The sequence below is a fragment of the Lissotriton helveticus genome, chromosome 6 (genome assembly GCF_964261635.1).
Source record: "Lissotriton helveticus chromosome 6, aLisHel1.1, whole genome shotgun sequence".
In the NCBI taxonomy this organism is placed as follows: Eukaryota; Metazoa; Chordata; class Amphibia; order Caudata; family Salamandridae; genus Lissotriton; species Lissotriton helveticus.
In genome coordinates, this window is record NC_136067.1 from 177590455 (window position 1) to 177617832 (window position 27378).

A 27378-nucleotide genomic window follows, 5' to 3' on the forward strand; every position below is an offset into this window, starting at 1 on the left:
GCGGCGGTCCTTCCGTGCAAATTAGGATGTGACCGCCACCCTGGCGGTCACATCCTGGATATTTAACATTGCGGCGGGTGCTGCTTCAAGCAGCACCCGCCGCATTGTTAAAAGTGCATGTTTTACATTTACATGCACAAAGCGGCAGGCACCGCGCGGAGCCTGCTGCTTTGTGCATGTAAATACTGGGGGGTACCATAGGTACCCCCCATGTGCACCCCTCACCCGCCTACACCCTGGGGGCCCGCAACGGGCCCCCAAAATCAAAAGTACACATGCTTTTCCACGGCGGAAAAACCGCCGCGGAAAAGCATGTTTACTAATGCATCCTAATTTGGCTGGCGGTGTCTGATAGACACTGCCAGCCAAATGAGAGCTTTTCCGCCGCGGTTGTAATCCGACCGCGGCGGAAAAGCAGCGGACAGAAACCAAGACCCACCAGCCATCGTAATTCGGCGGTGGGTCTTTGGTGACTCCGCAGAGGATTTTCCGCCTCCTCCGGGCCGGCGGTGGCTTCCGCCGGCCCGGAGGAGGCGGAAAATCCTCCATCCTAATCGGCCCCATAGTTTTGAATTTCTGGGATTTGTAGTAGACACAATAGAGTGTCAATTGCACTTACCGGAGAAAAAAGAAAGAAAGATAAAACTAAAAGTAAAATCCTTATTTAAGAAAGAGGATAGGAAGTTGAGAGAGTTAGCTTGAGTAATTGGCCTGTTATCTTCTTTGATAGAGGTGATTTTTCCAGGGCCACTACATTACAGAGCTCTTCAATGTTTGAAGACTTTGGGTCTGTACAGAGGTCTGTGGTATGCAGGCAAAATAGCCTTGAATTGGGATGCAAAACAGAATTGCAGCAGTGGAAACATGGAATGGAAGAGCGATATTTGAAGTAAAACAAGATTACATTTGGGTGTCAGATGCGAGCAAGTTAGAATGGGGAGCACCATGCTTGCTCAGGACAAGAAACTGGAGGAGTTTGGAATATATTAGAGTGGAAGCATCACAAAAATTGTCTAGAAATGAAGGCAGGATAATTTTCCCTGCAGAGTGTCAGGAGATAGTTGGAAGGACAGTCTTTTCTGTGAAAGATGGACAATATAACGGCAGTGCCATATATCAACAAGTTGGGAGGTAGCAGATCAAAGAGATTGTCAGATTTAGCACAGGTAATGTGGGAGTTTTGTTTGGAACTAAAAACTATCCTGAAAGCAGAATACGGTCCTGGGAAACACAATGTGATAGTAGATTGGAATTCAAGGAAGTTCACTTGTTTCTGCAATTAGAAGTTGAGGGAAGATTGACTTCAGAGAATTCAGTAGTTTTTGGGGTCTTTTTGAGTAGATCTTTTTTGCATACAGGTTGACAACCCAGTTACTGTATTCAATAAGTTGGAGACCAGATCCAGGCACATTAGGGGTAGGTGCTTTCAAACAGAATTCGAAACAAATAAGGTGTCATGCTTTCCCTCCATTTTCAATGATTCAGAAGATATTAGTACATTTGAGGAGGCAGAGGTGTCTGATAGTACTATAGACCCCATTTTGGAAAACACAGGCATGGTTTCTGAAAGTTTTAGAGATGGTGGTCGAGATTCGATATATGAAACAGTTGTGCAAAGAATGTTTACGTGGAGTAGAGTGAGAAAGAACATATTTTAGTGCTATGAGGTTTGCTCAACCTCCTTTTATGGAAGGTATGAGGAATTCAGGAAGATTCTCAGGACTTTCAGGAGCAGCTACAGAATTGCTTGATAACTCTTGGACCCCAGGTACTAGAAGCAGATACAGAGGGTTATGGGTAGTATGGCTACATTGGTGTGTGGAAAGGGATTTGGATCCGGTACAGGCAGATGAACTAGAAGTAGCACAGTTTTGGGCAGAATTATTTGAGAAAGGTTTACCATACAGAACTGTTAACTGCTATAGATCGGCAATGGCAGCAGGACATTCTTTGATTCAATGAGTCTCTATTGGTAGAAGTCCTTTTGTATGCAGAGTGATGAAAGGGGTTAGATTGAGAAGACTTCCAAGAATAAAATATAAGTGTTAGTAGGATGTAGGCGCAGTGCTAAAATTATTTGAGATATGGCCAAGTAACAGATACTTAGACGTAAGCGAATTGACATGGACATTAACAACATTGTTGTGTTTAATATCCTCAGGAGAGTTTCTGATATAAGAGCTTTGGAATTGTCTAATAGTATTACCAACTAAACAGGGTAGTCTTTGAAAAATGGAAAAGAACTAAGACTATGCCTGGTTCAATTTATTATCCAAGTTTTGACAACATTCAAAAGTTCTGGGTGATGAGGTGTATATAGGAGTATGAGTGTAGGGTGTTGGAGAAGAGATGTGATGAAGGAGATCAGTTGCTAAGTTCCTATGTTAAACCATATAAAGGTATAACAAATACTAGAATTGCAAGATGGGTGTAATCAGTAATGAAAAAAGCGGGTGTAGATTCAGTCAGGGGAGCCATGCTAAGAACGGTTTTTATGTCAGGGGGACGATTAGAAGACATGTTAGAAGCAGCAGATTGGTCTAATGTAGACACCTTTCTAAGATTCTACTTTAAAGCTATAGAGCATGTTTCAAGTTATGCCTTGAAAAACCTTGAACATGCCTAATGCTAGCCTCTTGTCTTGACATGAAAGAACGATTCTTAACTGTTATCTGAATAAAGGATTACAATTTTATTAAAGACAAGGAGGCCAGCATTATCCCACCTACCCTTCCCAAATGAGAGACATTTTGGTGGGAAGAGAAATTGAATAGACATCAATATTTCTGCTATAATGTATAATTAGGAAAATTATGATTGTTTAGAGCAGGTTTACATTGGTGAGTGAAAGGATAAAAAGAAACTGATATATGTTTTTGATTTATGTTGGAGATAGCTAAGCGTGGATAAAGAATATGATGCACAAGAATAATAGATTAACAAGTCTAAGGAGAAGATTCAAACAAAAGTGGAAGAAGATGGAGGGCAAGGAGAATTTATGGGACTGTAAGTTCTAGGTTTATGGTGCTGTTTCAAACTTCTATATTGGAAGCTTTTAAAGATGAGGAGGAGTGAACAAAAGTTCATACATAATGCTAGCCTCCTTGCATTTAATAAAAATATCATTCTTTATTCAATTAACCTTTAAGAATCGTCATTCACCCTGCATAATCTTGGATCCTAGCTTACATTATTGATCCATTCTTCTAATGTTTCTGATCTTACCAGAGGCTCCGTTAAGGAGGATTCCAGCAAAGAGGAGAAGGCACAGGGTTTTCATGATGCTCAGAGATCGTCAGGAGACCACACTGGAAGTGCTCAGTTTTCCTCCAATCACAGAGCCCACTTGCTCTGCGCAGAACTTTTGCAAAGGATTTGGGAGTGTTGCTTCAGAGATGTCCGCTATATATATAAAGATTAAATGTTCTAAATATACTCAGCATGACGCAGACTTGTCAGAAGTTTGATCTATGGCTGTTCCTTGAGGTCCAGAACAAGATATAATACATTGTTAATTGATTAAAAAACATTTGGCGCTGGTCCAAAATACATTCAAAGATTTATATTCATATTTGTACAGGTAAATAGAAAAAAAGCATACAAGTGAAATAGCATCATCACTTGTACAAAGAACAGAATGATAAGTAAAAGCTTTTAATGCAAGTTTGGTTCCAAATGTCAAGCAAGATAACTCGAATAAGGAAAAAAGAAAAACCTGTATTAAAAACGTACACCATATAAAGCATAGAACATTTAAAGGGATGACTTCAAATGTATTATATTCTCGAGATTTCACAATTAGTGTCAGCAAAGTGTGTGTGTTTTAAGTATTTTAACAAAGTGTAATGTGAAATGAAGTTTCAGAAATGTGGGATGAAATGCTGGGAGATGAGGCTGAGAAGTGATTTAGAGATACATAGGGCTGTCTTATGATTGATAGTTTGACAGTTCAATGCGAAAATAGAAGCTGCTGTAGAAAGCAATTCTCTATTTTCTACACCAGGATGTGGGGTGGTAGCAGAGTTGCATTTTATCATGTAGTGTACTCACTTCTCCTGGAAGCTGTGAGCACATGATAATAAGTGACACAGATCAGTCAGGCTTAACTACTGTGCAAAGTATTTGTGCAACACTCCAAACAGTAAAACAATGGTAAAAGCCACACAAAAAGATGCCACATCTTGTTAGAAAAATAGAGCTTCATTTATTGAACAAAACAAAAACAAAATGATAAAAATCAAAGAGGTTTATGGGGAGTTATGATTTTTTAAATTTAAATCTTGTTATTAACAACAATAACTGTGACATTTACATTGTAATATTGTATGATAATAGTCAATGTGGCAAACATCAATTTACAGAGAAAGGTAACTTGTTTCAAATCTTGCAGATAGAGTTACTTTTCTTGTGGTGAGCTTGGTTCTGAGGGAGAGGGGGCGATAGGCTAAGCACATATATTACCACAGTATTTGTTCCACTTGCCCCACACCAGCGACCATTTCTTGGGGCAGCCTCTAGCAACATAAACAGGGGAGTTATGATTTTTTCAAAGAATAAACTGAAATATAGTGCCTAAAAACATAAAGCGTCAACTGGGTCTATCTGGTTGCACCAGATATGGGCCAAATCCAAAAGTTCAGGCCGACAGCGATGGAGTGCAGGTCAAATACAGGGATCAGTTTTGGCCTGCTGCAAAGTACCTTAGCTGTGTGGTCGCTGAAGATGAGGTGTGCAGCGCAGAGGAGGCAATGCGTTGTTGTTGGTTCACAGAAGAAGGCGATGCATCAGTTCCGAGCCCCGCAATGGTGGTCATGTATTAAGAATGGAGTTGATGCGCCAAACAGCTGGTGATGCATCAGTGTTTATCCTCTAAAGGGGTGATATGCGTCCGCAGTAGAGGACATGCGCCAGTTCCGAGTACCTTGTGTCGACGGGGATGCATAGATTCTGCTGGAGCAGCACTTTGACCCATTTCCAATGGCCTAGGACTGGAGTGGCACCAATTGGCAGGGCAGACGCACAGATGGCAGAGTCCCAGTGCTAAGGGAGATGAGTTGAAAGACTGCACCGTCCTTGAGACTTCAGAACGGGAGGCAAGCCCTTTGAGTCACTCTGGTTCTGGGTTCAAGTGATGTGGGTCCAGTACTTCTCACAAAGGCAATGAATGCAGTATGTTAGGGGGGAGGTGGGGGACATGGTGAGGAGTGTACATCCAAAAGTCGGTCTATGCTGCTGTTACTGGTTTTGTTTTTGTGTTTTTATCTATAACATCTGTGCAATTACCTACGCTATGGGACTCTGTACACTACTCTAATGGTACATTATCACTAATGTACGATGGCCTTTGGCCTGTCGAGGTGCCGCTTGTAACTAGGTCAATGATGTCATCGACATGTGCGTTCGTTCTTTTTCTATTCAACCGAAATGTTTATTTGATATTGCTAGATGGTTCAATGTATGGTCGGCTTTATATGATGTATTTTGTCTTTCATGAAGATGGGAACATTTTAAATCAATAAAAACAGATTTAAACAAAAAATGAATGCAGTATGTTAGCGCAGCAAAACAACTGTTCTTCCAGAGCAGCAGTCCTGCAGTGTGGCAGTCCTTCAGCAGCAATAGCAAAGTATCCAAAGGTCCACAAGTGTACTGAGTTAGTTGTGCCTGGGGTCCAGTACTTACAACCGGTTCTGCCTTTGAAGCGGGGGAGATTTCAAAGATAGGCCTTTGAAGTGCACAGTGTCCCTGCCATTCCTGGCTTGGCGCTAGACTCACTTTAGTTTGGTATGCAGCCCTTTGTGTGGGGACATGGCACAGCTTATTCTGTTGGAAGTGTCAGATCCTCCTTCCCATCCTGCCCAGGATGGCCCATCAAGATGTGGATGGTCCATCAGTTACACCAAAGCTCCCTTTGTGTGTGGATATCTAGAGGCAATGCACCAGCCACAGCTGTCACTCACCCAGATGTGTATTGGAGAGAGGCAGCAGGCTCAGAGGGCTAGGAGCAGAAAAATGCCATCCTTCTAAAAGTGGCGTTTTTTAAATTGCAAAGATAAATTTGACATTACCATTAAAGATGATGTATCATTACAATTCCATAGGTACTAAACATGATGGCTCCACCTCCTTCCAATTGGAAATTGCACTTAATAGATGTAACAAAGCATCATCAATGTTAACCTATGGGAGGGGTACGCCGCACAGTACTGAAACATTTATTTGGGAGTTTTTCACTACCAGGACAGGTAAAACCTAAAAGTACATGTCTTCACTTCTAACTACATTGTACCCTGTCCTATGGCCTACCTCGGGCCAACTTTAGCGGTGACTTATATGTAATAAAAGGGGAGTGTAAAGCTTGACAAGGGGTTTTAATTGCCAAGTCGACATGGCAGTGTAAACTGCCCAAACAGGCTCTGTGATGGGATGCTTGAGACATGTTTTAAAAAAAGCTACTTAAGTGGCTGGCACAATCAGTGCTGTAAGCCCACTTATAGTAGGCTTGACCACAAGCAGTGCACTTTACTAGGAGCTTATAAGTAAATCAAAAATGCCAGTTATGGATAAGTCACTCAAACCATGTTTAGGGAGAGATCACATACACTTTAGCACTGGTTAGAAGTTGTAGAATGACCAGAGCACTAAAACAAAGGAATAAATGTGGTCAAAAAAGGGGAAGAAAAAGGCAAAATGTTTGGAGGTGACCTTGCATAAAGGGCCATTTCCATTAAGTTTATAGTAATTTTACAAATTTTTGGTATTCACAAATGCATTTATGAGTAGATTTTTTATATCTTTACAACTGTCTGAAAAAGATTGGCAGCTAGGGAACTCAGTCACTGCACCACCTAAGGTACTCATAGATTTAAGGCTACATAGATATTGCCAACCTCAAATGACCAGCTACCACATGGTCATACATTTAGAAACACACGAAAGGAGAGGCAAATGAAAAGCACAAAATCACATCCAAATTTCTTGCTGAAGCATGCAAAGAGTCAGTTATATGCTTGATTTTTCTTTAATTTCTTTTCTTTCTTCACAAGGACAAACAAACATACTCCTTTTTAGAAAAACACAGTATCAATTACTTCTAAAACAGGTTTAAAATTACAATAGAGAGGGGGCGTGGCCAAGATGGCGAGGTGAGCGGTCGCACTCTCTGCGAGCTCCCCTGAACCTAGACCCCTAAGCCTTGTTTTAGCGCAGATCTCCCCCCGATCAGCCCGGAACCTGCAGCGGAGGCGGTGGAGCTCCCGACGGTCCATCGCAGACCCGACTCCACCCCGGGGACCGCACCGGCGGAGCTTCGCAGCACGGACTGGGGCCGACGCGGAGAGCAGGAGGAGCCGCAAACCGGGGCCCGCCGGAGCACAGGGTGGCATTGTGACCCGGCCCACAGCGGACCTGAGCACAGCGGACTGCCCGACTGGGCATCGGGGGCTTCCACGGAGCCACAGACGAGGGCCCAGAGATGACGAAGCGGCCGGAGGTGACCGGCGGCGTTGCCGGATCTTTTCCACTGGCGGGAAGCTTTTACGCAAGGCAGGGAGCGCGGCCTACGGGCGGAGCGGCCCGAGCTCCCACACCGGACCGAGCGGACGCAGCATCTGCCGTTGGCGGGGGAGAGGTGAGAGGCCGGTGGTAGCGGGAGAACGAAGGAGTGCAAACCCCCTGAGGCGACAAGGCACGATGGTCGGCGAGAAGGAGTAGGCCTCGGATCAATCCCACCAAGGGAGTGCGGCCTCCTTGGAGGACGGCCGGGTGGGCGGCCGGCCCTTGCACCGGTGACTACAAGTGCCCGCTAGGCCCCCCTAAGCTAGACCGGCCTCTGGACTGTGACGGAGATGGGACTCACCAGGGGCCGTGACCGGAGAGCGGGGTGCTCAGATAACCGGCCCACACAACAGGGCCTTCCAGTTTGTGCCAACACGCAGAGCAGTGGAATTACCGGGGGTGGCCTGGACCCGAGGCAACGGACACAGCACCCGAGGTGGTCGGGCTGGGGCGTGGTGGGCACTCTGAATCAACGCCAGCAGCCAGCAGGGGCGGCGACATCACGAGGTTGATAGCAACAGGAGCCTGTGGAAAGATGCGTCCCCGGCATGCCCGCGATGATGGGGGCAATGGCGGCCTGCTGAAGTGGCCTGTGTGCTGAACGGGGTCCAGTTGTACACTGCTCGGAAGGCGCAGCCCAAGTACCGAGGAGGGGCTAAGGCAGGAATCAAGCCTACACAGTCTCTTGAAGCAGCGGAGAAGACCACGGGAGGCTCGCTAGCGGATCGGTGTATCACGAAGCGCCAGGTACGGGATTTCCCGGACAGATGCAACTATCGGACACACCCAGTGACCAACGTGGATACGATAGCAGTCTGGATCGCGAAAGGGGGGTGAAACTGAGCCGCACCAGATAGGATGGACCACCACGTGGCTGGTCCGTGGACAGTAACGGCCGCCGAACTGAGTCTGCACACAGAGAGTGATCTGGTGACCTGAGACAGAGCGGGACGGCCCACTGCACCCATCAAGGACGAAGGACTGAACGTCGGTGACAAACGAGGTGGTCCCTCCGGACTAACAGCGACCCCTGTACGTTGCTGACTATCCCCACGGGCCGGAGACCCGATAGGACCCGCTCCAGTGGTACCCGCTTCTACAATGGCCGGCAACAGGGGGGGCAAGAAAGGAGAACGGACACTACCAGAGATGCTGAACAGGAGGACAACAAAACAAGATAAAGGACAGCACTCGACAGGCCCCTCGAGGAGCTCGCTGGAGGCGGGAGGGGGAGAACCACCGGTCACTAGGTCCTTCCTAGAATCTCTTTTCAGTTCCCTGCAGGATGATTTTCAGACACTAAAGCAGGAGGTGGCCGGAGAAGTCCGAGAGGTATGGAGAGAGGTTGATAGCCTAGGTGAAAGAGTGGCTAACATGGAAGAAACCGGACACTCGAGGGATGAAGAGATCGGGCAATTGCAGCAGGAGGTGCTGCGCCTGAGAGATCAACAGCTGGACCTCCAGGCACACAATGAAGACCTCGAAAAACGGTCCCGCCGGAATAACATCCGGGTCCAGGGAGTGCCTTCCAAAGAGGAAGGGGAGGACACTGCTGGATACCTGCAGAGCATGTTCAGGGAGATACTGGGCGAGCCGGAGGACTTCCCTATCAGGATCGACAGGACGCATAGGGTGAGCATGACGCGCCGGACCTCAGCGCCCCCGCCGGATATTCTAGCCCTCCTGCCGGACTTCCCACTTAAGGAGCGAATCCTACGTGAAGCAAGGAAACAGCAGTCATTGCAATTCCGAGGGCACCAAGTTGCTCTCTTCCAAGACTTATCGGCGATCACGCTTCAGAAATGCAAAAAGTTTAAAATAGCGACAGACTTTCTGAGAGCCCATGGGACACAGTATTCCTGGGGACATCCTTTCCGTCTTATCTTGCGGTGGAATGGCGTCCTACACCAGCTTCGCTCCCTCCAGGACACCTGCGAAGAACTGGGAATCACCGCGACAGACGAAGAGGCGCACACACCACGTCGAAGGCGCACCACCAGAGACGGCTGGCAGAGAATCTCTGAACGCCGGTCCTCTACTTCTTCTGCTCGGCCAGATTCGCCTGCCATCCGGGCCGGAATGGACAGTGCACTGCAGGAGACGGCCGGACACACCGCCTTGAGTGATGTTGCGCTGACAGCCTAAGATGACTCCGGGGGGAGATCAACACAGCCTTTCCCGCAATGCAGGTTTGGGGGTTCTGGGGGGAGGGGGTAGCGGGCAGGAGTGTAGTGGCTGGACCTCCACATCAGTGACTTACCACAGATTCGTCCTCTGAGGACCGGCCTGGGACTATGGAGTTTTGGAACTTGTTGAGGGTAGGAGGGGTAGGAGGGGGAGGATGCGGGGGGTTGTTTTGAGTTTTGGTCCAAAGGGGAAGGGTCCGGGGGGAGAGGATGGGGAGTGTTGGTTGGGAGTAGGTGACCAGAAGGGGTCATTCCCTTCCCACACTTCCAACAGGAATACTCATTCCCAGAGTCTGAAAGACTCCGCTATATGCAGGTTCGCCACTGGTCACTACACCCACAGGTACGGGAGGCAGCCGATAGACAACTCCTCCCCTATGAGCGATGGCTTATGACGCGCACGTCGGACGCGAAACTGATTACAGACCTCTGTAAGCTGCTGCAACCTCACTCTTCACACCTTTACAATCCGGGGAGGGAGCGATGGGAGCGGGAGTTAGGCAGGACGCTAAGCCATAAGGAATGGGAGCAGATATCTTACAGGGCAAGGCACTCAGCATACCATATGGGACTCACTGAAACATTGACTAAGGTCTCAACCTATTGGTACTATACACCAGAACGGGTGCATGAAATGGACCGTGATAAGGACAGCGCTTGTTGGAGGGGGTGCGGGCAAGTGGGCACACTGACACTCATCTTATGGGGCTGTCCACTATTAGACTCTTACTGGAAAGAAGTGTTGGATGAGGTACATTCTCATTTTGACACCGAAGTGCCACGATTCCCTGCATACATCTTGTTAGGCTTCCAAACAGGTTGATGTATCCCCTCAAATCTCGCAGAGGCAGACAGATAGCTATCGCATTAGGCTCAGCAGTACAAAACATCTTACTACACTGGCGCACGACCACACTTCCCTCTATCACGGGCTGGCTACATAGATTGTGGCATGTACTGGGCATGGAGAAACTGTCGCTCACAGTGGCAGGGGATATAGAGCAATTTGAAGATCTCTGGCAGCCGTCTCAATCTCTGCTGCTCACTGAATTCAGAGAACTTACCTGCCCCAAATACCTCCGTCTCTTGAGGCTCACGACACGTGTAGACTCGACCACTTGACTGGGAGCAGGATTAGTCTCTCTCGCTAAAAGAGCGGCCAAGGTAGATAGCAGGGGATAAACCTGCGCACTGGACGATGGGGGGGGGAGGGGGAGGTAGGGGTTCCAAGGGATCCAGGAGTTGGGGGTTTGGGAGGGAGTTCGGGAGGGGAAGGTTGTTCTATTACTGCAACACTGTCTATCTTTCAATGTCACTGCGGACTAGCCTGCGATTGCAATATCCTTTGAAGACGCACCGCCGAGAACGCGGCTCTGGCCACACTGACCTGATATCTCATGCGCTCTGTATGTTTGTTCCTTTGTGTTGCACCAACAATAAAAATGCTTTAAACCTAAAATTACAATAGAAAAGTTGGGTCATGTACTCATATTGAAGAACATACTATAAAGGTTTCAGAGATTTTAACTATATTCATGCATAATTCATTTGATTACAACAGTGATGATTGACAAAGCACACACTGCTAACATGTCACACATGTGAAGTACAAGGTGAGTGAAATTGCCAGTGTCTACTATCTGCCCGCTTTGTGGTGCTTGACCAGGTGTGATATCATTGTGAGGGGCAGAAATCACTCTTGTCTGAGATGGGCCTAAAAGAATATGAGTGCATTTCGAATTAAATATAACATTTGCCAAACACAAATATACTGGTAACTGGTATGTTGAAAACCAAGTAATGGATATAACAAAACAATTCTAATGAGCAATTAAAATTTCAGGACAAGATGAAAAACACTTCTTGTTAGCATGTGTTGCTTGTGGTTTTCGGTGAACTGGTGCAGGTGCATTGACTTCTGCGCCAGCGGAAGTATTCACTCTGGCTGTATGAGGACAATTAAAATGAAATATCTATGTAGTACACTACACAGTGCAGGAGTAATGGAAACACACACAAGGGCAAATCCATGAACCAATAATTATTGATATATCAGGTGACAGGTGGAACATTGATACATCTTATGCATGGTGAACAAGAAACTTCGTTTTTGTCTTACAAAGAATTCTGGGACTTGTAGTGTGATAGAGAATATAAAAAACAAATTAATACAATTGATGATAAGACAAAAATAAACACGGGAATGGCTTCTATAGTCACAAATGCTACAACAAAAAGTTTTCTTTACATATAGAACAGATATTGTTGCTTAATGCATTATCTATATTGTCCTGCACCACACTACAGTCATCTGTAACAGGTAGCCGAATCAGCAGGTGGGGGTGCATAATGGAGAGGAAATACTTTTCGAATGGGATGAGACAGAAACGGGACCCTGTTTGTCCACCATGACCTCTATCCTGGTGAACTTCTTTACCCATCACCTCTCATCCTGCCACTTTTTTTATATCACAGATGGCCCGAACAGTCTCTCCCAATGCATTGATTCCATCTGCCAACTGCTGCCATAAGGCTGCCTAATGTGTCGCACTACTAGTTTTTTGTAGTCTGCCACTTCATACATAACAGGTTTTTCTGTCTCCTCCTGCGTGAAATTCCTCTCCCTCAGCACAGGCAACATCTTGGAAGGAAAATGGCATGGCACAGTCAGGTAGCCAAGGGAGCAGCTAGGAAGCAAAGGGGGCAGCCAGGTAGAAAAATTAGGTGGGAAGAAACAGGTGTTTGGTTGTGAGCTGCTTTTCTGCGATGTAAAGGTAATTGTTTTCAGGGGTCATTAAATGGCTCTAGGTGTATGTACTCACTAGTTAGTTTGCCGTGTGTAGTTCTCGCCTTCTCTGCCATACAGAATCTCTGCCCCAAGTGCCGAGACTCTGCCTCAATTGTGGAGACTCCGCCTCGGTTGTGGAGACTCCGCAGTCATAAAGATATTACTCATAAATGCCTTTGTGAATACCAAAATGTAGTAAATTTACTACAAAGTGTAAGTTTACCTTTGTGAAGCAAACTCAGAGTGGCTAATATTTTGCCTTGCTATTCAGATGTCAACTCTTTGTGTTTTTTTCTACATACAGGCTTTTCACTTAACTGCACTTCATTACTGACTTCAGGTGAAAATGAAGTTCAAGGATCTGTGTCCTTTGCACATTAGAGAAAAAGGGAATCTCAAAATAGTGGATTTGTAGACAAGGGGAATGAAGGTCAGTGCAATTAAGAAGAATCCTAATATCCTCACAACCTAGATTTTTCAAGTAAGGTGCTCACTATTTATTTTTCATAAGACATCATTGAGAGGAAAAATTTAAACAAATACCATAAAAATATATAATCATATAAAAGATATTTATTCAACCAGAAAAATTAATAATCCGGATGACTGGGTCACGCAGACAAAATAGATTTATGCTAAACCGAGCAGGACAATATGTAGCTGCTGATATATATATAATATATTGAGGTTCTTACTCCCAGTTCAGGGATACTAGATTTTGGGGAAATTAATTTAGATAGGTGTCCCGGCCCTCTTTAGATTGGACAAAACTAGAATAGACTTTCATTTTGGACATGTCACAACTAATATTTTTACACAAGTATACAGAAAACCTTGACAATATTACATCACTCCTTCTGCATAAAACCAATAAAAACCCAGGTTAAATTATTTACTTCAAAGGATGCTTATATTTTAATAAGAATTAATTATACACAATCCAAATCTTATCACAAGAAGCAGCCATAAAATATTATTTTATCTTCTAAATTGTAGGTCTTGCTTCACACCGCCACTTCACAGCGCCACTGCCTGCAATACACATTGTTTGGAATGTTTAAACAAATATATTGAATGAGGTGTGGCTCCTTCCTAGAGGAGTACCCCTCTCTCACCTTTTGCTGTAGGCTGTTTGGTGTGTCCTTGAACCTCCTAATGTGTGCTCGCACTTTAATGTGTGACGGACCATGGTCCCGATGTTTGACAATTTTTAGCTGTTGCAAAAAGAAAATCGGGCTGTTTGTGAACGCTAAAAAGGGTTGTGATATGTATAAACCCTATTCTGCCAGTTGGTAACCTATTACTGAGTCGCAAAATAGGGTTTGCAAGTCTCTATTAGGAGGGCGGTGCCGAGGGCATTCCTTCCTAATAGCGAGTCACACTAGTATGTTGGCATGTTTTGCCGTCACAAATCAATCACAGTTACCACCTACTTCAAGTAGGTGCTAAGCCATTCACAAACAGGAAGGGGTCCCGAGGGGACTGTGAATGTATGCTTAAATATTTTTGGAGAGCAAGCAGTGGCCCCACAGACCACTCATTAAAGATCGAAAAGAAACAGTTACATTTTTTCTTTTAACTGCATCCCGTTTTTCTTTAGGAAAATGGGCTGCATTTGGAAAAACACGTTGCTTTATTTAAAAAAGCAAACACAGACATGGTGGTCTGCTGTCCCCAGCAGGTCACCATCCATGTGTTCTTGCCCGTTCCCAAAGAGTTGCATATTGTGACCTGCCTCATGAAAATTGATGAAGCAGGTCATTTGCAACCCAATTGGGAATTGTAAAATGTGTCTAAGACACATTAGTAGATTCATTTTTGCAAGTCGCAAATTGCGAATCGCAAAAAATCGCAATTTGCGCTCATCAAAACTGAATGGTCATACATCTGGCCACATTTTACATGTGAAAAGTACATTAAATCATCATTGTTTTTCTCATATTAAATCATTTTTTATTCTGGCATTCTATACAATAAGTGATTAATTCCTGTCATTTTTTGCTCTGTATCATGCATTGCTTTATTGTTTCTATTAGTGATCTAGCGCGTGCCTGAACCTGCCATGGGTGCACTGTTGTTTTCTTTTTCAGGTTAACCTGACTCCAAGATCAACATGATCTTGACAGATGGAAATGGAAAGCCTAATCTTGCAAGACTTTAGACACTTTGGGGTCATGCCATCAATGTTGCCACCAACCCATGATTCCGTCCCTCTCAGAGCCCAGCATAAATTGGCACCACTACTTACCCCCAATCAAAAGCATGCATTACTATTGGCCTGATCCCCTCACAGTCCATCCAGTCCTGTAGCAATTTTTGTGAGGGGCTTATGTTACCATGTCTTACCTGTTAGGTGTGTTACTCTGCTTCTCTTGCATTACCCCTAATGAAGTTATACTCACACATGTACTCAAACTGGTCTAGACGCACTGAACCTGCATCAGGTCATCCACAAACTCACACACAATGCTGGACACATCCTAGTGTCATTTTTTCTAATACCGAACTAGTTACCTTTCAAACTATAACTCTGGTCACATGGTCAGACCACCATTTGCTTTCTTTCCAACATAAAACAACACAAAGTGATGCACCTAAATCCACCTTAGATGCATCCATCTATTAACCATGGAACAAACTCAGGGGCATATGTACATTCCCCTATCGCCATCACAGCGTTACTTTCAGTGACATTGTGGTGACGATAGGGGCCTCCCCTTATTTACAAGGCAGCGGTAAGCCAATTAATGTGGCTTAACGCTGCCTTATATTTAAGGCCCCCTTTTATGCTAAAGTGGTAAGCAGTGGGTGTTGTGGTGGGCATTCCATCGCAACACCCATGGATTTTGACGCTGCCCCCTATTTACAAGGGCAGCATAAATAGGAAGCAGCACCAAAATTAAGAGCCGGGAAAACCTGGTCTTAACTTGGCGAAATGAGGAGAAATGCTTTATTTCTCCCCGTGTTTGCTTTTTCCATGTGTGCTGCCTTCTGCATGTGCATCATGGTTAATCACTGTATTACAGGGGGAAACGCAAGGCTGCACCATATCCTTGTGAATATGGTCAAGCTTTGCTTTTCTGAAGTGGCGGAGTGAGGTGTTAAGACATAATGGCTAACGCCTCACTCCACCATTTCCTTGTACAAATGCCCCTCAATTTGAAACACTTAGAAACACAATTAACATCCAGTCCAGATCTGGAAACAATAATTTCTGTTAAAAAAATATATGAGTGGCTACAGGAAGCTTTTGATATCCTGATACCACTCAAAACCACACAACAGAACAAAAGAAAACAAGCACCTTGGAGAAATAAAGAGATAAAAGGCATAAAGCAACAAATTAGAAACCTGCAACATACCTGGCCCAAAACAAATGCCAATCAAGACAAACTTCACCTACAGAAACTTAACAGATTATACAAGTCAGCTATCAAAAAATCCATAATTCGGTAGAGTTTCTAAATACGGATACCATGCATCATTTTCCCATGCTTCTATCATGTATTGGACTGATTTTTTATTTCTCAGGTATCCTAAGTCCTGCATTCTGGAATGCTCCCTTCCTTGTGCTCTGAGTGCACTCTTCGTGAAGTCTACGTCTAAGGAATTTTGATTTACACCCACGTTTAAACTCGATATTATCTCCTTTATTTTCTTTTTTGCCTCTTTTGCCCATCTTAGGCTACTATGGCGGATTTCATCACTGCACCAATGTGAAACCTTTTGGACTTCCCCTTGGGATTGGCGTTTCCAGAATCTTGCCACCGCCATTTTGGCCTGGTTTTTCCATCCTATCGTTCCTATTTCTAATCTAATTGCCTGTATCATTGCTGACTTAGGCACGGACAGTAACATTTTTAAAGCCTTACCTTCCTCCCGATCCCATCCCCGTTTTCCACTAAATAGGAGCACCTCTACACCATACAGTACTTGGGGGGGAATCATGGCTTCGTAAGCCTTTAGCAGGGGTTTGTGTGACAAGTCCCCATAATTTTTATTACATTTTTTCAAACCACAAATGGAGGAAGATGCTTTTGCATTTTGATTTTCCAAATGTTTGTCCCATTTTAAGGAGGATTCGAACCATAGGCCTAGGTATTTATATTCTTTTACCGTTTCATTTTTTTTTTTATCTAGATAACAACTAAAACTCTTGGACCTTTTTCCGAAGCACAAGATCTTTGTCTTTTCCATATTAACTACTAGCAATTTACCCTTACAGTAATCATTGAAAGCATTTAGTTTTCTCTGTAACCCTAACTCTGTCTGGTCAATAATCGCTATGTCGTCTGCATACAACAGGCTTGAGACCTTTCTTCCACTCATTCTAGGGCTAGCACTTTTTTCTACCTCCAATGCTGCTGGCAGGTCTGCTAAAAAAATTGAAAAGAGTAGGGGGGCTAAGACGCAGCCCTGTCATAGCCCATTCCCTATATCTATTTTCCTTGTCAGTGCCCCATCTGTGTCTTTTATTACTTGGGCCCAGTTCCCTCTATGTAGTGCTTTTAGTATTTCTAGTAAGCAAACTGGGATATCATATTTAATCAAGCACTCCCATAATTTCCATCAGTCCACCGAATCAAAGGCTGCCCGGACGTTGACAAAACAGCAGAACATATTCCCCTTTTGTTCTATCGACTTCCGGGCAAGTGCCCAAAGGGCATAACAGTGATCCACTGTGGAGTGCCCTTCTTTAAATCCCCCCTGTTCCACCGGGATGATTGAGTTCGCTTCTATCCAGTTTTTTAGTTTGCCTAGCACTATTTTTGCAAATATCTTCTCCCCAATGTCAAGTAGGTTTATAAGTCTATAGTTTTTTGGGTTATGCATATCCCCTTTCTTATGTATGGGCCTTATTATAGCCCCTTTCCAGTTATCCGGGAGCCTCCCAGTGTCTAAAATAGCTTGGAACATATTTGCAAAGAAATCCGCCCACCAATCTGATTGCGTTTTAATTATCTGTGCCGGAAGATTATCTGGGCCTGCCGCTCTTGTAAGATTCAAGTCCTTTATCGTTTTTTTAACTTCAGTGACTGAGAAATCGGGTTTTATATCTGCTACCAGACCGCTCCAGTCTGTGTACAGATTCTCTTCCCGGTTAGCCCCGGGGCTATAAAAGTCCTGTAAATATTCTTCCCAAGCTGCTTCTTCCACTATACAATTCATTGCCCCAGGCTGGTGGTCTGCTGCTGAATGCACTAGCTTCCAGAACTGGCGTAGGTTCCTAGTTTCGATTGCCTCAAGTAATTTTAAACAGCAACCTTCTTTAAATTCTCTTTGTGTCCTCCTGATTAGCATGTTATATTCTCTTTTTAGGGTGTTCCCTCTCTTTGAACTGTTCATTGGAATGGCAATGCCATAACTATTCAGTTGATACTCCACCTTGCCTAAAATATCATTACGCTTATTGGAGGCAGTATTTCTGAAGGGATGCCCTGTTAAAAACCTTGTTTGTGATTGCCACTCCAGAGTCAAGCAAAACAGTTACATGGAACTACGATTACGATACATTGTGGAGCGCATCTCAGTGGATAAGTCTCCAAATGAAACTATGTTTTAACAGAGGTTTTCATGATTAAATTGAGTTACTTCACAGTGTATTGAACTACAGGATCTTCATTTTGGAACTTGCCAAATGGTCGCCAATTTTGATTGGCAAAAATAGACACAGTAATTACTCATGAAATTGTGCGCTATGGTTGTAATTTGCGCAATGATTAAAAAGAACAGTTACTTGGATATCCTTATTGTATCTTTCGTCTAATTTACACATCTTATTTCAATGGTGAGCTAGGAGAGGTAGCACAACATGATGAATGTGTTCCTCTTTTCCAGAGAACATTGATTACAGTTATTTTTCTTTACATTTATTTTGGGAGATTGTCATGGGGGTATTAGTGGAGACGGTTTCTATTGTCATGAACTCTTGATGTTTCTTTGCTTTGTAGGACTCCTTCCCTGCTGTTCCCTTCCTTACCATCCTCAACCTTCTGTGATATTACAGCTATCAAAATTGAGACAATCAAGAGGTCGACCCATTTGAGCCTCGAACCGATCCTGAGAGTTCAGATCAAAATCCTGACAGAATAAGCCGCCCAAGAATTTATTCTCTCCTGATCGGTTCCAAATCAAAATGGCCACCTAGGAGGATGTTTTAGCAGCTTTAGCTATTGTACAGCAGAAGGTAGCTGCCTCACGTGCAGAGACTGCTGCCTTGCAGGAAAGAGTAGAGAAGATGCAGAAAAATCCCTTTGATGTACAGAATGGGAGGGCATTTGGAGGTACATTCTGGCCTTCTGAAAGTATTGCTTGTACTAAACCACCCATAACAGTGGAAGTACCTACTCTCATTCCTCTAGCAGCCCCTGAACGATTTTCAGGAGACGTAAACAAGGTGCAAGTATTCATGATACAAATACTGTTACACTTCACTTGTAGACCCAGGGTGTTTCCCACTAATCAGGCTTGAGTTTACTAAGCAGGTGATGCAGCTCAATGGGCAGTTCCCTTGGTTCATAGAGATGATCCTTTATTGTACGATTTGGAGGAGTTCCGATAAGAATTCAAGAATGTCTTTGGCAAAGGAAGCCAATCATTTCTCAGCAGATAAAGAGCTGCTTGAGCTAAAACAAGGAAATACAGAATTGGTGGTTTATTTAAATGTGTTCCAGAGATTTGTTGCAGAAACTAGATGGCCTGAGGAAATAGAGCAGGCTTGTTCCATCGGGGCTTTAGGGAGGCATTAAAAGATGTATTAGCCCAAATAGACCCTCAATCCACCAACTATAGGGATCTTACATATCTCACATTGAGGTTAGATAGCTGTCTTAGTGAACAAAGAATCGATAAAAGGAGAGTAGAAAGATTTGCTCCCCGGTTTGATAAACCTCAGTTTTCTAAAGCCAATACAGGAAGTACTCTTGAACCCATGGAAATAGGAACTGTGAGGGCGCCCGTCCCAAGAGGAAAAGGAGCAAAGACGTAAGAATGGGATCTGTATGTATTGTGGCAGAAAGGATCATATGTCAAAGATTGTATGCTAAAACCCCGATTTAAGATGGGGTTTACAAGAAACCCTCCCTCCTTACCTATACAAAAATCGGAAAACTAGAAAGCTCAAAGATAATAGGAGGGGACTTTTTGAGCGGCATGATAATCCCTTCAGTGAAAGAAACGGGGAAGCAGACTCAGGAACCATTCTTTCCATCCATTCACATGAATACTAGTCAGGGATTGAAAGAAACGAAAGCCATGATTGATTCTAGAGCTACTGGCAATTTTTGGGATAAAGAGGTAGCAGAAAGATTATAGTAGCATTTTAGGAAAAAGAAACACCTGAGCTAGTGCTGTCGGTATATGGTAGGGAGTTAGCAACAGGTCCCATCAGTCTCTATACAGAAAATATAGAAGTAAGATGTACTGAGAATCATTTGAAACCCCGGAGTTTACTATTATCAGGGCATCCCATTATGGGATGATATTAGGTTTGCCTTGGTTGAAGAAACACAATCCTTCCATTGATTGGGTCAATAAGACTGTTTTGTTTGAAAGATCGTGGTGTAAAGAGCATTGTGGAAGGGTCCTTTTCGAGTCCCAGATTCAAGCCTTAGCTACTGTACACCACATTGCCACCACAGCCGAAAAAGACATCCAATTACCAGAGCTTTATCAAGAGTATTAGGATATATTTAATGAGCAACAAGCTGATAGACTGCCTCTGCACAGGCAGTATGACTGCCAAATCAATTTTAAACCGTGGGGTCTGGTGCCATGTAGCAGAATATATGCTCTTACGGAATCCGAAAATGAGCACTTGAAATTTGGAGAAATATTTGGCAAATTAATTTATTCATCCATCTAAGTCCTCAGCTGCTTCGCCTTTTTTTTCATACCAGAGTTAATGGTAAGAAGGGCATGTATATTGACTTAAGGGCACTGAACAATGTAACTATAAAGAAGAGATATCCCTTGCCCTTGATTCCAGTCCTATTAGAGCAATTCAAAAAGGCCAAGATCTACACAAGATTAGACTTAAAAGGGGCATATCATTTGGTGCATATGAGAGAAGGCGACAAATGGAAGACAGCCTTTCACACACAGTATGGGTTGTTTGAGTATAACGTAATGCCTATTGGTCTATGCAAAGCACCAGCTGCATTTCAGTTCTTTCTGAATGAAGTATTGCGAGAGTTTTTGGATGTATTTGTTGTGGTTTACATCGACGATATTTTGATTTATTCGGAGTCCGTTAACATACACTATCAGCACATTTGTTTGGTACTGACAGCATTCAGAAAAAATGGACTATACTGTAAGTTGAGTAAACTTGAATTTCACGTACATAGGGCGGAATTCTTGGGAATGATATTGTCGCCCACAGGTCAAGAAATGTCAGAGCGTAAAATCTTAGCAGTTAAGGAATGGCCAAGACCTGTTAACGTGAGAGACATTCAGTACTTCCTAGTCTTTGCAAATTTCTACCGAAAATTCACAAAGCTTTTGAGGAGAAAAACTAATTTTGTATGGACTGCAGAGCCCGATCACTCCTTTGAGCAGCTCAAGTGGGCTTTCACTTCTGCTCCTGTTTTGGCACATCCAGATCCTGATAAGCCATTTGTGGAAAAGGCCGATGCTTCAGAGGTGGCCATAGGAGTCATATTATCTCAAAGAAACTATGAAACCAGACAGTTACATCCGGTGGCTTACATGTCAAGAAGATTGAGCGAGACTGAAACACGTTCTACAATCGCACAAAAATAATTATTGGTGATAAAAGATTCATTTAGTGAGTGGAGGCATCATTTAATGGGTGCGAAACATTTAGTTGCTGTATATACTGACTATAGTAACCTTCAGTTCATGTAATCAGCCAGAATGTTAAACCTAAGACAGCTTTGTTGGATGTTGTTCTCTTAAGAATACCATTATATAGTCACCTATTGACCAGGAAATAAGAATCGTAATGCGGATACTCTTACAAGATAGGAAAACACACATGAATCTGTCGAAACACAACCACAATCTATCTTAACACCAGAAACAATTATCAGAGAGTTATGTACAGAACAGTTTCTGACTGTAATACATAGTATCCAAACACCAGTGTGGAAGAAATGGCTCAAACAACATCCTCATTGGAAGCTGAAACAAGGATTACCTATTTAATGTACCAAATTACTGGTTCCTACTAAAGTTAATGTTAATGTTAATGTTAAAAAAACGTATAGAGCGCATGGCTACCCCAGTGACGGGGCGTCCCAGCGCTTGCAGACAGTTTGAGAGAAAGGCGCACTAATCCAGGGGGGAACGAGTAGAGTCAATTAGGAATCCTAGGTAGAAGGGAACAACCAGGTTTTGATGAGTTTTCTGAATGACAGGTAATTATTTGTAGCACGCATCTCCGAGGGAATCGAATTCCACAATTTCGGAGCCAAATACCTGAAGGAACGGCCACCAGCTCGGCTCCTTTGAATTTTGATGGTGCAGGCAAGATGGCGGTCAGCCGAGCGGAGGGCACGTGAAGGGACATAGGAAGAACACAGACCTCGCAACACTCGGGGACCCGAGCAGTGAAGGATTTTATGATTTAGGCAGAGGGACTTAAATTGAATACGTTGTGTTACCGGGAGCCAGTGTAAACGCCGCAGAATATAGGACGTGTGACAGTGCTTTGGTAGGGCAAACAGAACATGGGCGGCTGCGTTTTGGGCCCTTTGGAGTCGGTTGATGGCTGTTCGATTAGAGCCCAGCATTAAGACATTACAGTAGTCTATATGCGATAACACCAGGGCTTGGACAATTGTCTGGCGTACCGGTGGTTCAAAAAAGCCCAAAATTGGTTTGAGCGACCGTAAACGACCATAGCACACGCCAGCCACTCTTTTTGCATGGGACTCTAGGGAGAGGGAGTCGTCCATGAGCACACCCAAGTTTTTCACTTCCTTCCTAGGAATGGGAGATGGACCTAATGTGGAGGGCCACCAGTGATCGTTCCACCTGTTTGTTTCCTTGCCAATCAGGAGTACCTCCGTTTTTGATTAATTTAACTGCAGGCAATTCATGGACAACCATCTAGAGATGGCCAGAATATCATCTTGAAATTTGGCTAGATCCATATCCCTGTCCTTCGAGAAGGACAAGATAAACTGCGTGTCATCCGCGTATGAAATTAAATTGATCTTACGTTCTCTGGCCAACACTGCCAGAGGGCAGACGTACACGTTAAACAACGTAGGGCTGAGCGCCGACCCCTGCGGAACACCGCAACTCAGTGGAAGCCTGCCGGATGAGTACGGAGGGGCATGGACATGGAACAAACGGTCAGATAGAAAAGACGCGAACCAATCCAGGGCACCGCCTCGGACTACGATCTCCCATAGTCTTCTGAGTAGAATCCCATGGGAGACCGTGCCGAACGCCGCACTCAAGTCCAACAGGACTTGTGTTGCCCTTAGTTGTTCAGTAACGGCCAACAGGGCGGACTCCGTGCTGTGGTTAGGCCGGAATCCGTTTTGTGAGTCGGCTAGAATCCCATTACTCTCCAAGTAGTTGGTCAGGGTGTCATTAACGTGTGTTTCTGCCACCTTGGCCAAATAAGGCAACAGGGAAATAGGTCTAAAATTTTCAGGCCTGGAAGAGTTTAATAGAGGCACATCCTTGGCTTGTTTCCATGATTTAGGGATGGTGGAGAACTGAAAAGATTTATTAATCAGCCCCGACCATCCGCTAAAATGGAATCCTGAAATAGTTTAAACATTTCAGGTTTAACGGGGTCTTCCGGTGACCCGGACTTGACTTATTCAGCCAGAAGTACCATAGTAGCCTGTGAGATGGGAGGGAGGGAATGCAGAGAAAAGGGAGGTTCCATAGAGTCTAGGGATTGGTGGGAGGTCTGAGCAGACCCATCAGATTCAAAAGAGTTATAGATCCCTTGGACTTTACTAACGAAAAAGCTAGCAATCTCTTCGCAGTGCAAGTCAGATGTTATCTTGCAGTTAGGATCCTCTGGTGACTTAGTCATGTCCTTCACTAGAGAGAAGATGGTTTTAGATCTATTTGCGCTCGCACCAATCAGGTCCGTATAATAGGTGGCTTTAACTTTCTTTATAAGTTTATGATACGCTTTGGTAGTGAATCTAAAGTTGGCTTTCGCCTGGGGATCATACGCTCGTCTCCAGATGCGCTCCAATAACTTTCATTGTTTTTTCTGTTCGGCCAGTGCCACAGAGTAACAAGGGTGGGAATGCTCGCGCTTGGGCCTGGAAAGTTTCTTAGGAATGAGGTAGTCAAGTGACGTATTGACCCACTCTCTGTATGCTGTATCCGCATCCTCCAGATCCTCTGGCCAGTGTGGACGGGAGTTATTCAGACTGGTCTCAAGCATGGCACTATCTAGTTTGTGCCATGGGCACCTCCAACGAGGTGGGGGAGCTGTTTCCTGGAACCAACTGAGATGTTAATGGAAATTTGAACCAGGAAATGGTCCGACCAGCTGAGGGGGCTGGGAGTAGAGACCGAAATTTCGGAAATGTTCGAAAGTGTTTCAAATGAAGATGTTCCAATTGTGTCATGAAATTTCCAGTGCTAGTCACATATGGTATGGATAAGACACTTGAAAGAGTGTTACCTCAGTTCTAGTGGCCATCAGTAAAAACAGACGTAAGCATCTACCTAAAGAGATGAGAGAAATGTGCTCCGACAAAATCCGATCATCAAATACCACAAGGGTTGCTTTTGCCATTGCCTACTCCTACTGTTCCATGGGAAACCATCTCCCTAGATTTTATTGTAGGGTTACCAAAGAATCAAGGGAATACTGTCATTCTTGTGGTAATTGACATAATGAGGTTACATGGAGTTCCTAGGACAATTGTGTCTGATAGGGGGACACAATTCGCTGCACATTTTTGGAAAGTGTGGTGTGCAGCGGTACAAATAAAATCAGCAAAATCCACCAGCTTTCATCCCCAAACTCACGGCCAGACAGAATATTTGAACCAAACTCTAAAGCAATATCTTAGATGTGATGTGAAAGAAAATACCGACAAATGAGTGGACCGATTGTGGGTGGTGGAAACTGCACATAATAGTGCAACTCATTAGTCCACCAAGACTGCACTATATTATATCAATTAAGGTTTTCACCCACGTTTCCTCCCTTTGATACACCCAGGGATGGAAAAGGACAAGCCTGAAGTATACAACAGGGTAAAACACATACAACAGACAAGCCACAAGACTCACCAACACCTACAAAAGGCGAAGCTTCAATATAAACAATATGCAGATAAGCATTGCAGACCCAGTCCATTATATCAAGAGGGTGATATAGTGTGGTTATCTACTAAAAATCTCAGTTTTAAGCGATATAGTATACTCAACACCAGGTTTATTGGTCCATATAAAAACAAAAGGTATTTCAATCCCATCACAGTACCACTAGCTTTGCCTAAATTATTACGCATACATCCTGTCTTTCATGTTTCGCTATTGAAACCTTCATATACTCCTGTCAAAAAGAGACCATCCCCGATTTGGGTGAATGGGGAACCTGAATAAGAAGTCTCTAAAATACTAGATTCACGAAAATGAGGCTCTTCTTTATGGTATCTGGTGTCATGGAAAAGTTACAGCGCTGAGGAAAACTCATGGAAACCCACTCATGGCATACACGTTTTCATGCCAGATACCCAAATAAACCTAGGACGTTCTCCGGGAGGGAGATGTACTGTCACACCCAGAATGTAGCCACATGAGGGACTCTCCATATAGTACTTGGCTCTGTGGCACACCGCCAACGCTCATCAGCAGTAGAAAGATCGGAACTATTAGGTACTACAATTCCCAATACGCTTAGCCCCCAATGTCTGATGCGCAAATATGACGTCATGAACCAAAAGCATAAAGAACGGTTTCAACGTTAGATACTTGCTGCTTATTCTGATGCTCGTCGGTGTTACATGTCTAGGATCTTTGCTATCTCCACAGAACCTTGCTGTCAGGAAGTAAGAAAATTATCTTACCCAAACTTGCACAGGAACAGAGACGCTGATTCCCTAATCCCTCTCAAGGATAAACCGGAGATCCAGCAGAATGCACCTAGACTCCAATACTACCGCTAAGGGGGTCGGAAGAGTGGATAAAATAACAAATCAAGAAGAGACTGGTCCTGAAACTTTGGTCCTCTCTGTACTCGTCTACTTCTTCTTCTATACAGCAGACTTTTCTTTCATCAAAGAGAATCTTTAAAGAATAATAAACACAATTATTATACCTATTCTATTCTAATACTAACTATCTTATTTTTCTAACTATCTACCGACCTAAGTTTCAAGCGCTGTGCCTCTCCTCTGTGTGTTGAAGAACCTTTTCTCTTCTGTTCTTGCTTCTGTCTCCCAAAACTTCTTTACCTATTGAACAAATACCTTTTGCTATTTATTACTGTCAAAACTTTTATAGGTATCTATTTTAATATAGGTTAAGCCTTCTCTTCACTTACTTCTTTGCGGGAGCTTCTACACTGGAAATAATCTCTCAAATCTTCTCTTGAACTTGTTATTCTAATCTTTTGTTCATTCAGTGAATTGCATAGGAGCAACTAATCCTTTCTTCTTCTTATTCTTTTTTCAGGTATAAATCTTACTTCTACTCTCTGGTTAGTATTGGTTTGTATTTCAACTATTTATACTATTGTACATTCACTATATAACATTCTAATATGCCTTGTTACTAACTTTTTCTTTGTTTTCCTTACAGGTTAGAATTATTCTTAATGCTGGTAAGTATATTTCATGCTAATAACTTTTTACAATCTCTCAATGCAGCTCTCGCCTTTCACTCAACATTATCAGCACTGTTTAACTTAGCTTAGTCTTCTTCTTTTCTATCTGCAGGTGGCGCTGTTGTGGCTTTGCTCGAGTTGGAAACGCTGACTGAAAAGACGACTGCTGCAAGAACTGGGCAGACTTCGAAGTACTTCAGGATTCGTTATTTCCTTTGTGCGCCTACTGCGCTCTGAAGACGAGTTTCTGCCTAATAACCCCTGACGGGTGATAAGGACGGAAACCGGATGAATACCCGACGGGAATTCTCCCCTCAGACCAAACTTCTCTGGAGCTCTATTAAATAGGTACGCATTTGGAAATATCTTCAGTCAAGTGTGCGTTTGTCATGGAGCGCGCGCTTCACCTAATCTCTGAACACCTGTTTTGGGGTAAAAAGACTAGACCGCTGCTGAAGTTTAGAAGCGGCGGTCATCTTGGAATCCCTTTGCCGAATTAACATTGTCCAAAGATTGCTTCTGGGCTGTCTCTTTTTAGATTGGAGACAGCGTTCACTTAGCACTGCGCCCACAATTGTCTTGGCACCTCTTAAGGTTCTGACAGTACCCCCCAACAAAGGAGGTCCTCTCAATCTTGGTTTCGTAGAAAATCGTTGATGAAAAGATTTCACCAACCTAGGAGCATGAACATCTGACTCCAATTCCCAAGATTGCTCCTCAGGCCCATAGCCTTTCTAGTCTACTAAATAGTATCGTTTTCCCTTAACCACCTTTGAGTCCAAAATTTCTTTTACTTCAAATTCGCCCCGGACTCTAAGTGAATAGGTCTTGGTGACAACTTTTTGCACAGTTCAGGTGATGCCTTTTTTAACAAGGAAACGTGAAAGACTGGGTGAATTTTCAACTTAGAGGGTAGTTTAACCGAAAAGTAACTGGAGTCATCTTCTCTTCAATTAGATATAGTCCGATAAACCTGGGTTGGAATTTTCGGTTCCCTTTTAATCTAAGGTTTTTTGTGCATAACCAGACACTATCCCTTTTTTAAGAGAAGGGCCCTCTCATCT

The 27378-nt window shown here is 43.8% G+C and overlaps 1 protein-coding gene across 5 annotated transcripts in view; it reads right to left on the reverse strand.

Moving 5' to 3' along the window:
- The window catches only part of LOC144761272 (uncharacterized), a 266932-nt gene extending 263545 nt beyond the window's left edge, over positions 1–3387 (reverse strand). For all 5 annotated transcript variants that reach the window (XM_078646723.1, XM_078646722.1, XM_078646720.1 and 2 more), the window contains exon 1: positions 3226–3387. In XM_078646723.1, coding sequence (XP_078502849.1) covers positions 3226–3280 — 55 coding nt within the window. In that variant the 5' untranslated portion in view covers positions 3281–3387. The remainder of the gene's footprint in view (positions 1–3225) is intronic.
- Between the last annotated feature and the right edge of the window lie 23991 nt (positions 3388–27378).